We start from the raw sequence: 13,018 nt of genomic DNA, 5'->3' as shown, positions 1-13,018 counted from the left end.
GGGTAAAGTAATTGTAATCTTCTAGGAAAATTTGATTTTGTGCATGAATGAAAATTCACTCTGAAATTTAGTCATTTGAACAGGATTAGAATGAAACAAGTCTAATTTATTTTTAAAAGACAAAGGGTTTATCCTCTTGAAAGGTCTTTTTATAAGGCAAAATGAACAGACTAAGCAAGTCTTTAAGGAATTTTTAAAATAGGCCTTAATACAGGAAATAAACTTTAGGATAAAGCTGAATACTAATCAGTTTCCTAAATCTGTATAAAATCTGGAACTATCAAGGGAGATGCACTATTATGTACATTATTTGACACAGCAATGATTGAGTTTCTGCAGCAGCTCTGGTTCTGCAGCACTTCTCCAGCTTCTGCTGCAACCCCAGTCTTCTTGACTGTTCTGAAAGGTAGTAGCTCTCCAAACAGTGCCTTCCCACCTGATTTGTTACACATAGTCTGTATTAAAATCATAGGCATCATCTTCATCTACTGGTTTATCTAAACTGAAGGACAGTGATCTAGAACGTTCATTTCCTGAGAAGAGAAAATCATGTTAGTGAAACCAGAGCAAATCCTGGAGGCACCAGAGCCCATTCTTGAGCCAGGGTTCTGAATACACACCTGCCCTCTGCCCTTTGGAATGTGTAGGATTCGTTTGTTGTTTTCCAGGCTTTGCTTTTCTGGTGATCTGAACTTGGCTTTCCTACAAATCAGAGGTCAGGCATTATTTAAACATCACTAATGAAATCTCCCATGCAAATGGAACCTAACAGAGCAGGGGGAGGGTGTGGATGTTCTCTTGGATAGCTGAGCCTCACTGCTGAGGCCAAGTGACATGGACAATTTTGTTTCCTTAATTCAGGAAAAAAGCCCAACCCTAGTGAAACCCTCATTTACCTCTTTGATATCATCATCATCATCATCATTGTCATCATCATCGTCATCATCATCCTCTTCTTCCACTTCATCATCGCTTTCTGTTGATTCCTCTTCCTCCTTACTTGTTTCCATGTTTCCCCACTCAGATCCTTCCTCTATCACTTTATTTTCCTCTATTGTCCCATTTGTCATTCCAGCTGACTGAAAAGCAATGCTGCTTGCTGGACTGGGGTGCTTTAAAGCTGCAGAAAACACAGAAGTGTCTGTTCAGTCCCTGTCACTCAGCACAGATGTGATGCCCAGCCCCTGAGTGGGGATACTGCAGTTCTGTCCCCTCCCTGCCACAGACAGGGCTCCCACACAGGGTTCTGCCACCAAGGCAAGGACAGTTCTCTGAGGAAAGCTTTCCCTGAGGCATCTACAGAAAACTGCTAGGAGCTGGGAAACTGGATCTGCGTATGGGTAAGTTTACCTAAGAGAGTTTAGATTAAATAGCAGGAAAAAAATTCTTTACTGTGAGGATGGTGAGGCCCTGGCACAGGTTTCCCAGGAAAGCTGTGGCTGCCCCATCCCTGGAAGTGCTGGAGGGGGCTCTGAATAATGAGGTCTGAGTGAAAGGTGGCCCTGCCCACAGCAGGGGTGTGAAACAAGACAGTCTTTGAAGCCCATTCCAACCCAGGCCAATCTGTGACTCTATGGTTAATGGTAGTCTGTTACAGGAACAGTCCTACCTTGTACAGTGTTGCTGTTTTCTTGTTCTAGGTTATTTAAATTAAAGCCTTCCCGCATTTCAGCTGCTTTTTGTTCTGTAAGATAGGGTGGTGGTTTCTGAAATCCTGGAGGTTGTGAGTAGTACTTTATTCTGGCTCTGAGAAAATAAAAATCAGCATTAAAAAATAACTACAGATAACACAGTTGAATCACTATTTAGAAATAAAACCCAGAACACAAAGCTCTCAAGCTAGTAACTTTTTAGTTCAGCAGATACTAAAATTTGACTCTGAAGTTGTCAACAGTATTAAGGGGATAGCCCACTCCTGAGAGGAAAATGCAATGGCACTTTGTCACCACAGATCAGCTGCCTGTAAAACCATGAGTTGTAGAAAAGCAGCTGAGCCACTTGAGCAAGGCAGATAGTCACAGTCAGTTACTGAATCTGAGTTACATTTATTCCTACCCTCAGAATATAGAAACCACCCTAAATTTCCACAGGAAGTTTGCCACATCCTTTCCTGTCTAGAAAAGGACAACATGGACTTGGTATTTGAGAGGAAAGCAGATTTCTGTTACAGAAACTGTCTATGGAATAATATGCAACAGGCTTTGACTCTGCTTGTGTATCCTTCACTACTTTAGAAAATTATCTGTGGATGGCACTCTCTAACTCTTGGACAGTCCAGCTCTTTACCCAAGTAAAATGTGAGAAAGGAAGGGAAAAAAGCAGCCTCTCCTTTCTAAGTACTTTGCTGGACTTGGTGCTTCTGCTGTGCTGGATTAACACTGAGAAAAAGGTGAGCAGCACAGAGCAAAGTTCATAGCATACGTACCCTGTCCAGTCACAAAGTACTAATTTAGCCATGCTTTCTATGTCAGGAACACCTCCCTTTTTCAGCATCCCCCTCTTCTGAGCCAGTAAAGATAAAAACTCTTCAGGGTCCCTGAAATCCGGGATATTATAGTGCATCATTACCTAGGGCAAAAAGAAAATGGCACATTTAGAAAGAGATGCCCACCTTCCTTACAGTTTTAGGAATTAAAGAGCAAATGAAGTGGGTAACAGTGAGGACAGAGTAAGTGAAAAGCTGTTTCTTCTCTCACATGTGGGACTAAACATTACGAAGCAAAATGCTTACTTCATCAACAAACTTAGCTGCCATTCACCCAGACTTGTGGGTGTAGAGAGACACCACTCTGGTCTGTGAAAACACTTCTCACAGAATTGAAAGGCAATTAAGCTTAGTTTAATTTGCTTGAAACTAGAGTGAAATCAGAGTTGGATCTGAGGTCTTCACTGTAACCATAGGACACAGAAAATATCATCATTTTTCACTCATTAGATTGTGTGGTGATGAGGTCTTAGAAGCAATGTTGTTTACTCTGGCTGTCAGGATCGTGGCATGCTGTTCTGCCTTCTGTTTGTAAGGATGAAGGATCACACTTGGCACTGCCACTTTGCAGGGTTAGGGAAAGCACTTCAAAAACTATCAGAATTAGCTAAAGCAAAATGAACTTTCGTTATTGGGCCTTAGAAATCTACAGAGATGTCTGATGCAGTGAGAGGTGTACAAGAAGATGGAGCTCACCTGCTGCTTACTGCAGTGATTTATGATGGCATTTACTCCTTCAAGCACATCTGCTGGGTCTGATCCTTCAGGGTCTATGATACTTCTCAAGGCCAGAGCCAGGGCACTGTTTGAAGGATCTGCAATTATACTTGGACTGTCCAGCATCTTTGTCTGCTTATCAAGGTGCACAATTTGCATGGACCTGTTCAGAGAGAAATGCACTATGAGCAGATAATCAGTGAAGGACTGGTAATGGTGAGGGATGCAAGACACAAAGCTCAGTGTTGGATTGAATGTACTTCATACAGTCAGTTTCAGTGTTTTGTCATCATGTGCTTTGTGTAGGATAGAAATTTAAACAAAGGAAACATTGAGTTTATACACTGTATCCCCTGGAGAGAGCTTGCATCACACACAGCAATACCTACCATCTTGCAGATTTTAAAGTGCATTTTAAACTGCACACTGGTGTGCTTTGCCCCTAATGGACTGAAACACAAACTCATGGTAAGTGAAACAACAAACAAGGAAAGGAACAGCTTTTATCAGACTGAGCTTACTTGGTAACACCTCTTGCCAGGCCAACATTGCAAGCACGCTTTCCTTTTAGACTGTTGATAATGCTGCTCTTTCCCACATTAGGGAAGCCTGAGGGAAAAAAAAAATCACAGAAATCCTTATAGCTTAAATGAGAAAACAGCTTTTTAACACTGATCAAAACAGCTTCTTCCAGGTATCTTTGCTAAGGTATGCATAAGTGTGAGATCAGAGTTGGATCTGAAGTCTTCACTACAGAAGTAAGACGAAGAATGTTTCCTCATTTCTCACACTTGTAGGATTTTTGTCAGGCATAAGGAAGGCAGTGCCAGTGGAGCACATATCCTGCCTTCCTTGTGCTCCCACAGATCCCCATGCTACACATGGAAGTGCACCATGGCACACTGTCAGCTCAAGTACTGCAACACTGAATGCCTTAGATCAAGGAATAATGACTAGAAAGCTCATTAGCAAACCAGGTATCAGCAGTTTTACCCAGTCTGTAATACAGGATCCCAAAGCTTTATGGGAGAAGGAAACTCCTCCTGTTTCTCCAAACACTTACCTACTACCCCAACCTGAATGGCTTTGTCTTGGGTCTTGCCATACTCTTGAAGAAGTTTCAAAAGGCATTTGCTTCCAAAATACTGAGAGGTTTCTGAGAAATCAACACGTGCACGTCTTTTTGTGACCTGTTCCTGCTACAGGATTCAAAGGCAAAAAAACACCATAATCAGGAGCTATGAAGGCAGATAAAATATGGATACTTAGATTCATTCATCTACTGTAATTTCAGTGATAAGAATTCCCCCACTGTACTGCAAAGCCCAATGAAAGTGTAAAGGTACATCCATCAGTCACAGAAGTGCAATCAAACCAGGCAAAAAGGAATTTTAAAGACGTTTCAACACGTATGACTGCAAACACATTACTTTCTCATGGGACAGCCTGCAGTGCTCTTACCATAGTCTTGTCCTTCATCATCGTTGCTGACTTAAAAGCAACTGTTGGAAACTCCTTCTTCAAATAATTCAACCATTTCTCTACGTTGTCCTTTGGCACTAAATCTGGGAAGAAGAGCAGTTCTTTCACTCCTTAAATTAATCTTACCATGACAAATAACGTTTGGCTGAGAACTCTAGTATAAAGTACTGGGTACATTCCCCAAAGGCACACAGAGTCTCGTTTTCTGCCTTAGCAGAACACATCACGATTAAATTTCTGGCCTCTGTATTAAGTTTTTAATACTGAGGTCTTGCTAGAAGACTTTGTATGGTACAGAATGATGTTCTGTCAAGATTATCCCACAATCCTTGCAAAGGCTACTCTACCACAAAGTATCCTTTGCTCTTGTTGTTGCTCTTGGCGTTTTATTTTCTTTATTTAGCTGCTGGTAACTTGGTAATTTCCAGCCTTTTTAGTGAGATCAGAGTTGGATCTTATGTCTTCAATGGAATCTCAAATTGATTTAAAATCTTCGTAGCTCACCTATCAGAGAATCACAGTGCCAGTAACACTTTGAAAAAACCTGTGTTTCTTACCAATTTTGTTCAGAATCAACAGCAGCTTTTTGTTTCCTCCAGAGCAAGTGACAGCTTTCTCTAGCTGAGGACACCGGCAGCCCATTGGATCTCTGGCATCCAAAACCTCCAGAACTACATCTGAGGCCTCAAGCACCTGGGTCAGAAAAAAGACAAGAATCAAATAAGGTATCACAGACCATATGACAACTTTGGTATAGCTGTGGCTTACAAAAATAGTTGTGAACACTTTCTGTTGTAAAATCCCTTACTTCAGTGTTGTAGTTTATCACAGACAAACTTTGTGTTCTAAACAGTAATACAAAAAAAAAAAAAAGGAAAATAACATAACAACTGGTCTTATTGCTGACTCTCATCTAATGATACAAAGATAGTTAAAGCATTTCACCTTCATGAGCTCCCTGCAGAATGATTTCTTAGAGTTTTTATTCAGTGGCTTTTTAATATTTCCTTTAGATTTGCCAGAGGATTCCTAAAGCAAATAAAAACAAAAGGAAAGTATTTAAATGAGAATTAGTGTCTAATACTTGTGTGCATATTCAGCATGAAAACATAACATGAACATGCTGCTTAAAAAGGAGAAGTTTCAGGATGACTTCTATACGTTCAAGGAATCAAAATCATACAGGGCCCCTACCTTTCCCTCTGTGCTCTCCTTGAGTGTGGCTGCATTCTTTTTAGCTTCCAGCTTCCTCTTCTTTTCATGTTCTTTCTGTCTGTTGAGCTTCTGCTTTTGTTTCAGTTCTTCAAGCTGATTGCAAACAAAACCCCAAAGATTGCAAAGATAAAATATCTTTGAAGGTGGTAAGGAAGAATGTTCTTTCTCCCCATTCCTGACCCAAGCTCCTGAGCCAGCTCAGTAGTCCTTACTGTCCAAGTGACTCTCAGAACTTTTTTTTTGCATCCTGCCCAGAGGCAGCCGTCCATTAGCTTGATCCCAAAATAGCAGCTCTGCAGCCACCACTACAGCTGATAAAGGTTGTTCCCAAGTCACATTAGTTCACAGTGCAGACAGCAGATCCCTATTTTCTGTGTAATCACATAATGTCATGATTTAACTCCCAGGACTCTGATGGGACATCTCTGCATCCCAGAACCACAGGGAATTCTGGCTGCATTAGAAACTACACTTCCAGTATGTTCACATGCACAGTGAGGAAATAAAAGTTAATAAAAGGGCAAATCATTGCACGCTGCACAATGTTGGAAATAAATATATTATTTTTCCAAAGCACAAGCCTACTGGGACCATCTACGCTCTGCCATGACTGCACCTCTGAGTGCACACTTAGGCACACTAAGCTTTCTTAAAGAAAGGGATGGTCTCAGTTCTTTACCACAAACTGTATTTTACCCTCTGCTTCCTTTGCTCCGCTTCCCGCAGAAGCTCTTCCTTAAACGGCGCAGCACTGGGAATTCCGGGATCTTTCTTGGGCTTTTTTTGTTTACGTTTCTTGGCCTCCTTCCTGACTTTTCGGTGGTGTTCTCTGATCTGAAGGCAAGCACAAGAAAAATTCCTCAGTCTGAGGTCAAAAACTTCAACGTAGCGGCCCCAAACCCGCCAAACGCAGCGCTGGGGGCCGCGCTCGGCCGGGCCTCACCTTCTTCTGGATCTTGTAGCGCTTGTGGCAGCTCAGCCTCTTGCTCGCCTTCCTCAGCTCTGCAATACACCGCGCCCGTCAGCGCCGCGCACCGACACACGCATCCCCGCCACCGCCGTTCTCCCAAGTCCCAGTCCCCGCTTCCCGCCGCTCACTTGGCCACGGGCGGCCGCCTCCTCCCCCGTGCTGGCCCCCTCCTCCCCCTCGGGCCCTCCCTGCCCGTGCCGGTGCCGCTCCCGCCGCTCACTCGGCCGCTTCATGGCGCCGCCACGTGCTCCCGCCGGCGGGCGCTGCCGTAAAGCGCGCCGGCGCTGCCCCGCCAGAGTGTCGCGCGGGCTCGGCGCGTTGGGCGGCCGGGCGCGCTTTGCGGCAGCGGCGGCGGCGGCACCGGCAGTGTCGGGACGGGCGGTACCGGCGGGACGGGACGGGCCGGGCCGGGCCGGGCGGACCCCGCGCACCCACCCCGGGTCGGCCGCGGCTGCGGGAGGTGGAGCGGAGCCGGCGGGGTGAGCGGCGCGGGCGGGGCGCGGGCCGGAGCTTGGAGGCCGCTGCCTCCCTTTGTGTGGCGGCGCCGCCCGAGCGCGCAGCGGCCGCGCCGGGCCCGGGGCGCCGAGCGCCGCCTGCCCCTGTCACCCGCCCCGGGCGCCTGGGCCGTGTGGCCGTCCCGGCCCTGGTGCGCCTCAGCCCTTCCCGCCCTGTTCCCGCCGTGTTTCCCGTGCCGCCGGCGGGCCGGGCCCGCGGGGTGACAGCGGCCGGTCCCGGGGCGGGCCCGGGGCAGCGGCGGGTCCTGCCCGCTGTGGCGGCAGCGGGGGGTGGGCTCGGGACACCGTCCTGTCCGGTGCCGGGAAAGAGGTTTTCTTTGTGTGCTGCCGGGGATAACACCTTTCCTCCCGGGCAGGGGCTCCGGCGCTTCGGGGCAGTTACCTGTTTGGTATCTTTGTTTCTTGTCCCTCTGTCGATAAAACGATGGATGTGTTGTCCCTCTCTCCTTTTCGCCAGCTTTGCCCTTTTACAGAGCCTGGTTGCTGGCATCCTGCTCTTCCCATCCCATAGCGGCTCTCAGTGGGATCGGTAACTGGGGGAGTTTCTGGTTGCGTTTCCCTCCCTTGTTCCCTTTGCTATATTTCGCATGTTTCGTGTTCCCGGTGAAACGTGGGAGATCCTGATAGCGATAAGTGCTACCCATGGAATCTATTAGCTTTTAGCTCTCCTCTGCCTGATGGCAGAAAATGAACTGTGTGCTAGAACGCATTGTTTTATTTTAAGTGTATTACGTCCGACGTGTGTAAAACCTGTTTCTGTAGGGTGGTTGGAGTGGATGACACTTTGGTCCGTCCATACAGCTTTTGGGAGAGACAGCCTTCTCACCGTTATATGTATCACTATACATGTGAAGTAGTAATGGCCAAAGCATCTCTTGCTGTGGTTTTGTGACATTTTTATGTCTGGTGGGGGCAATTACCAAGGAGATGCTCAAGCTCCTGTTGCATTGGAGGTGGCTCATTGGTAGAGGTGGAGATTCTTGGTATGACTGTTGAGAGACTTGTGAGCCAGCAGTGCAATTGTAGAAGAAACTTCAGTAAAACTCTGTTTCTGTGCACAGCTGAGTTCTCTGTGCTTAGGAGTGTGGCAGTCTAGGGAGAACTTTGTGTTTTGGAGCCTCACCTCCAGTGCGAGTTACATCAGGAGGTCTCTCACTGAGTGTGTGTGATGTAGTCCAGACTGATATGTGTTCTGCATGGTGATTAGAGGAGAAAAACGTGTTTTGGAGGATGTGTATGACTGGTGAGGGTATCTTGAGCACAGCAGTGTCAGAGTATGGCTGAGAGCTACAGCGTTGTGCCTCGGACAGTGGATATGGAGCAGCTGATGTGCAGTTTGCAGGCAGGTGCTGGTTGGGAGGTTCCCAGATCTTTATTTCAGGAAGGGACTGGACTGAGTGTTCCTGGTTGAAGCAGATTTATTGATTCTGGTAGTCCCTCCTGCCTTTCTTCCACGACCAAGAGCTTGTGTTTCCCAGCACGTGCCTGGTGGAGCTACTCCAGATCATAGCCCTCAGATGAAAGTTGGAGGCAGTGCCAAAGCATGAAGCTGTTGTCAATTCCCAAAATTAATTGCTTGTTGGTAAACCACAGAACTTCTCTGCATGTCTGTGTTATGAAAATGTCCAGAGTGCTGAACAGAAAATAATCTCTCTGGGGTTTGATTAAAGGCAGGAGTTGGAAGAACTACATAGAAGCAAACATTTTGCCATAAAATTGTTCTGCATATTTCACATGGAATTGCTGGGAAAAAAATCAGACTTGTAGACTGCTTAGAAATTGAAATAGTGTATTTTTAGTGTATGGCTGCTTATTTATTGCTTACTTCTGAGTGTAAGAATCCACTCTGAAGAGTGATGCAGGTGCCTCATCTTAGAGTTTATTAAGTGTTTGTTAACCTTACGATTATGTTGTTATAAGCATGGTACTGCTTTGCATTCTGTAACTTCTACAGCTTTCTGGTTTGTACTCTCAGGTCAGGTATCACTTCTGTTTACTTTCTGCTCTTCTTGATGAATCATTCTCTAGCAAGTGGCTGTGAAATCTGTAATGCATATTCGGTAACATTTGAGAAATTTATTTTTACTGTGACAATGACAGAAGTGTCTAGCATTCTGTGTACAAAATTACTTTGTAGAGTTTCTGCTGGGCTAAAAAAAGTTGCCTTCTGTTTCTTGCTTTTTTCTCTGTCACTGTAATTATCCACTTTATTCTTGCTTTTTATTCTTTATTTACCTACTCTGAATTTTCTTCCCTCTTCCCTTTTTCTTGTCTTCCAGTTGTGGCTGTACTAACACCATTACTGGTTTGCCATTCTCAGAGTGTCCCCTTCTTGCAGTATCTGTGCTTGCCCATCAGACACTATGAGGAGATTGGCTTTTCGAGGTGCTGGCTCTACTCTGGTAAATCTGGTAAATTATTGATTGTATCTCCATCCATCTGCCTTGGCCTTTTGCTTTGCTTTCTCCTGTTAATTATTCCTACCTTATTCATCTCATGTGTGTGCCTAAAGTTATCTCTGTCTCTAACAGAAAAATGCTTTAACACAGTTACCTTGTGCTGCCTTCCTTGTCAATCACCTGAGTGCCTCCTAAAAGAAATTCCTGGATTTGGTTGGAAAATGGGGTTAGGCTGGGATAGATGCATCTGTTATGTCCTCAGCTTTTGAGATAGCCACAAATAAAGATACTTTTCTGATGCTGTCACTGGAAGCTGGGAAAGAGCCATCAACTTGTTCCATGAATTGCCATAATTGTTGGATGGTGCTTATTAATTTGTCACTGCTTGTGTCGGTAAATGAAAAACTATGGCCAAAAGGGGAGGGGGCTTTTTCTGCTTCTCCATGGTTGAGCCATTCATCCCACATATAAAGTGGAAGTGGGAGGTCCCATGGTGATCCAGACCTTTTTTTCACCTGAATATAACACAAGATATTCTGTGGCCCTTTTCAGCTTTAATTTGTTTTGTTTGGTTTTTTCTTTGTTGCTCTGTTCTTTTGCTTTTTCTAGTTTGACATGGAATGAAGTGTTTTTACATCAGGACTGAGCATGTGTCTCTGTACAGTTTTTTTTGTTTTTGTTTTTGTTTTTGTTTTTGTTTTTTTTTTGTTAGAAACGGTGGTTCCTGCTTAGTTGTCATGCATGGGATGGGGTCTGAAAAATGTAGAGAGTTTAAGAATATATTCTGCTAAATTCACCTCCATCAGCATGAGCTTGGGGGTTTCTGGTCCTTCTGTCATTGGTGACTATAAAACTGTAGGAGCATTTTGACTTCCTTTTCCTCTTGCGAATTTCCACAAACTTGGAGTTTACAGGAATGGCTTAACTGACCTGTAGCCTTTGGCAAACGTCTCATCAGAAGCTTTGCTAGCTCTGTGGGTAGCTCTTAGCAGAGGGTTTGGATGCAATGCCAGGGCTTTAAGAATGTTTCTGTTCATTATAGAAGAAGTTGGATTCCATGGGTTCCAAGAGGCGAAGAGCTACCTCTCCTTCCAGCAGCGTCAGCGGTGGAGACTTCGATGATGCCCATCACTCCACCAACATTCCAGGCCCAAGCAGGAAGAGGAGGAGACTTTCCAATCTCCCAACTGTAGATCCTGTTAGTACCTTCTTACTGACTGCACCTTTTTTCTTGGGGATACTGTATCCCTGTCTGGAACATGCTGGACTGTGAAATTAATGGCCATATGTAGCATGTGTACACTGGTGCTGAATCTGTTCCTGCCTTGGCTGAGCTTTTGATTTGTTTGGGATCTCATTCAGCTTTGGGTTTGGCTTGGTCCTGGCTCACCTCTTTCATCATTTTTTTTGTGTTTTTTTTTTTTTTTTTTTTTTTTTTTTTGTTTATTTTTTTGTTTTGCTGCTTTTCTCTTTTTGCTGATGATTTTAGCAGATGGAAGGATGTTGGAGAATGAGCTGAAATCATAATGTGCAGAAGCTGAGAGCTTTTTCTGTGTAGCAAATGTGGAGGGATGAATGGGGAATGGCACAGGCAGTGCTTGCTGAAGTGTACAATGCCTCTGCTATGCCTCTGCATGAGCAGTCTAATGTTCATTAACTGCAGGGCAGAAGAACCCCTGTTGTTATAGATGCCTATAGCTTGGAGAGAATTGCACTGAATTAATTTACATTTTGGGTGTTTTACTTAGAATTAGCACTGAAGTAAAACTCCCTGTGTTCAAAAAATAAATGGAAATCCTGCAGTACCTGGCACTCTTGTCAGGTATCCTGCTAAATTGTGAGGTGCTCCAATTGCTTCTCACTTCTGCTTTAGGGCATGCTGTGGATTGGCAGCTCATCCTTCCCTTTCTAAGCAGGCTTTTGTTTGTTACCTCCTTAAAATTCTTTCCCTTTTCCTTATTTCATTGTCCTTGCCTTTCAGATTGCTGTCTGCCATGAGCTCTACAACACCATCAGAGACTACAAAGATGAGCAGGGCAGGCTTCTTTGTGAGCTCTTCATCAGGGCACCCAAGAGAAGGTAAGGCCACAGGTCTGGTTAAACCTTGAACCTGAGATTTAACCAGGAAGAAGTGAAAATTGATAAATACTTCAGCAATAATTTGTGAAAAATCTAAGCTACGTTTGTCACCATTTCACATCAGTGTTTGATCCAAGTGTTTGATGTAATTATTCAATGGGATGTGCTTTGAGTGGTGCTCTGTTTCAGGAAACAAAAAAAAGGATATACTGAATTAATTTAAAATGTTTATTGTGACACCTGCCTAAAACATTAAACTTTGATTATAAGATATTCTGTGTGAGTGGTGGGGTGTAATACTAAGGACACAGCTTGGGAAGGTTAGTAGTAGTGACCCTTGAAAATGTAGTAGCTAAAAGGCTGAATTTTCTCTAAAACTCAGAAAATTGAGGACAGTAACAGAACGTACCTGAAGTGAGCTGATTGATAGAGCACTGTCCAGATCTTTTAGCTGTAACAAAGATGTATTGGAACTTTCTTTGGTTTATTTAGTCATAAACTTGCACAGTCTTTGTGCTGTGGTTTGAGTTTTACTGCTTGGAATATGATGCCTGTTTTTGTCATTGCAACAGAAATCAGCCAGATTATTATGAAGTGGTTTCTCAGCCAATTGATTTAATGAAAATCCAACAAAAGCTGAAGATGGAGGAATATGATGATGTGAATGTGCTGACTGCTGATTTCCAGCTTCTCTTTAACAATGCAAAGGCTTACTATAAGGTGAGCAAACTCATGTAATGGCTGAAATCCATTGTAAAAGGAATAGAGATGTTCAAGTTCTGCCTTGGTTTGGCCAAAACCTCTTCAGTTTAGCCTTTGGTAAGAGAACAGCACGTATTGAAGTTACTTGCTTGTATTTCCATAATGTTGACTGTATCTTTGTAAGATGTCCTACTATAGCAGTTTTTCTGTGGAAAATTGTAAAATAATGTGGGAATGATCTTCATGTAATTTTCCAAAAGAAATCAAAAGCAAAAATGGAGATATAAACTGAGAAAAATATTCTTCCATCAAAACCTTCTCAATAGAGACAGATTTAATTTTTTTCCTCCCAGAAAGAAATGTTTATACTGACAGCAAGTTTATGGTAGGAGAGTTTAATCTGTCTCTTCCATTTGCCACTTAATAAAATGAAAAAAAGGCACATTGATTGTCA

General features: G+C 43.9%; 2 protein-coding genes and 4 non-coding genes across 19 annotated transcripts in view; 1 reads left to right on the top strand and 5 right to left on the bottom strand.

Annotated features, from left to right (window-relative positions):
• Positions 1–151: 151 nt before the first annotated feature.
• On the bottom strand, positions 152–7,102 carry GNL3 (G protein nucleolar 3). Its single transcript, XM_062500961.1, has 15 exons — positions 7,090–7,102; positions 6,843–6,901; positions 6,596–6,733; positions 5,879–5,992; positions 5,630–5,713; positions 5,242–5,377; positions 4,664–4,767; positions 4,266–4,401; positions 3,724–3,811; positions 3,182–3,365; positions 2,426–2,568; positions 1,610–1,746; positions 897–1,120; positions 621–702; positions 152–533 (listed from the first exon to the last, which is right to left on the bottom strand). Exons 1-15 carry the CDS (start codon positions 7,100–7,102, stop codon positions 445–447), a joined length of 1,731 nt encoding a protein of 576 aa, XP_062356945.1. The 3' UTR covers positions 152–444.
• On the bottom strand, positions 2,853–2,926 carry LOC134048961 (small nucleolar RNA SNORD19). Its single transcript, XR_009933582.1, has one exon. It is a non-coding gene; the product is annotated as a small nucleolar RNA SNORD19 (small nucleolar RNA).
• Positions 3,432–3,507, bottom strand: LOC134048962 (small nucleolar RNA SNORD69). The gene has a single exon (XR_009933583.1). It is a non-coding gene; the product is annotated as a small nucleolar RNA SNORD69 (small nucleolar RNA).
• Positions 3,916–3,989, bottom strand: LOC134048958 (small nucleolar RNA SNORD19). The gene has a single exon (XR_009933580.1). It is a non-coding gene; the product is annotated as a small nucleolar RNA SNORD19 (small nucleolar RNA).
• On the bottom strand, positions 5,114–5,186 carry LOC134048959 (small nucleolar RNA SNORD19). Its single transcript, XR_009933581.1, has one exon. It is a non-coding gene; the product is annotated as a small nucleolar RNA SNORD19 (small nucleolar RNA).
• A 2,410-nt stretch (positions 7,103–9,512) lies between the features above and the next one.
• The window catches only part of PBRM1 (polybromo 1), a 51,555-nt gene continuing 48,049 nt past the window's right edge, over positions 9,513–13,018 (top strand). For 5 of the 14 annotated variants that reach the window (XM_062500813.1, XM_062500818.1, XM_062500812.1 and 2 more), the window contains exons 1-4: positions 9,513–9,786; positions 10,826–10,981; positions 11,765–11,862; positions 12,435–12,582. In XM_062500813.1, coding sequence (XP_062356797.1) covers positions 9,748–9,786; positions 10,826–10,981; positions 11,765–11,862; positions 12,435–12,582 — 441 coding nt within the window. In that variant the 5' untranslated portion in view covers positions 9,513–9,747. Of the gene's footprint in view, positions 9,796–10,004; positions 10,982–11,764; positions 11,863–12,434; positions 12,583–13,018 lie in introns of those variants that run through there. The other 9 variants (XM_062500816.1, XM_062500811.1, XM_062500814.1 and 6 more) reach the window with 3 other exon arrangements.

The sequence above is a fragment of the Cinclus cinclus genome, chromosome 12 (assembly GCF_963662255.1).
Source record: "Cinclus cinclus chromosome 12, bCinCin1.1, whole genome shotgun sequence".
NCBI classification, from domain to species: domain Eukaryota; kingdom Metazoa; phylum Chordata; class Aves; order Passeriformes; family Cinclidae; genus Cinclus; species Cinclus cinclus.
Note: the sequence above shows the minus strand (reverse complement) of the source record. Positions and strands in the feature narration are given on the sequence as shown.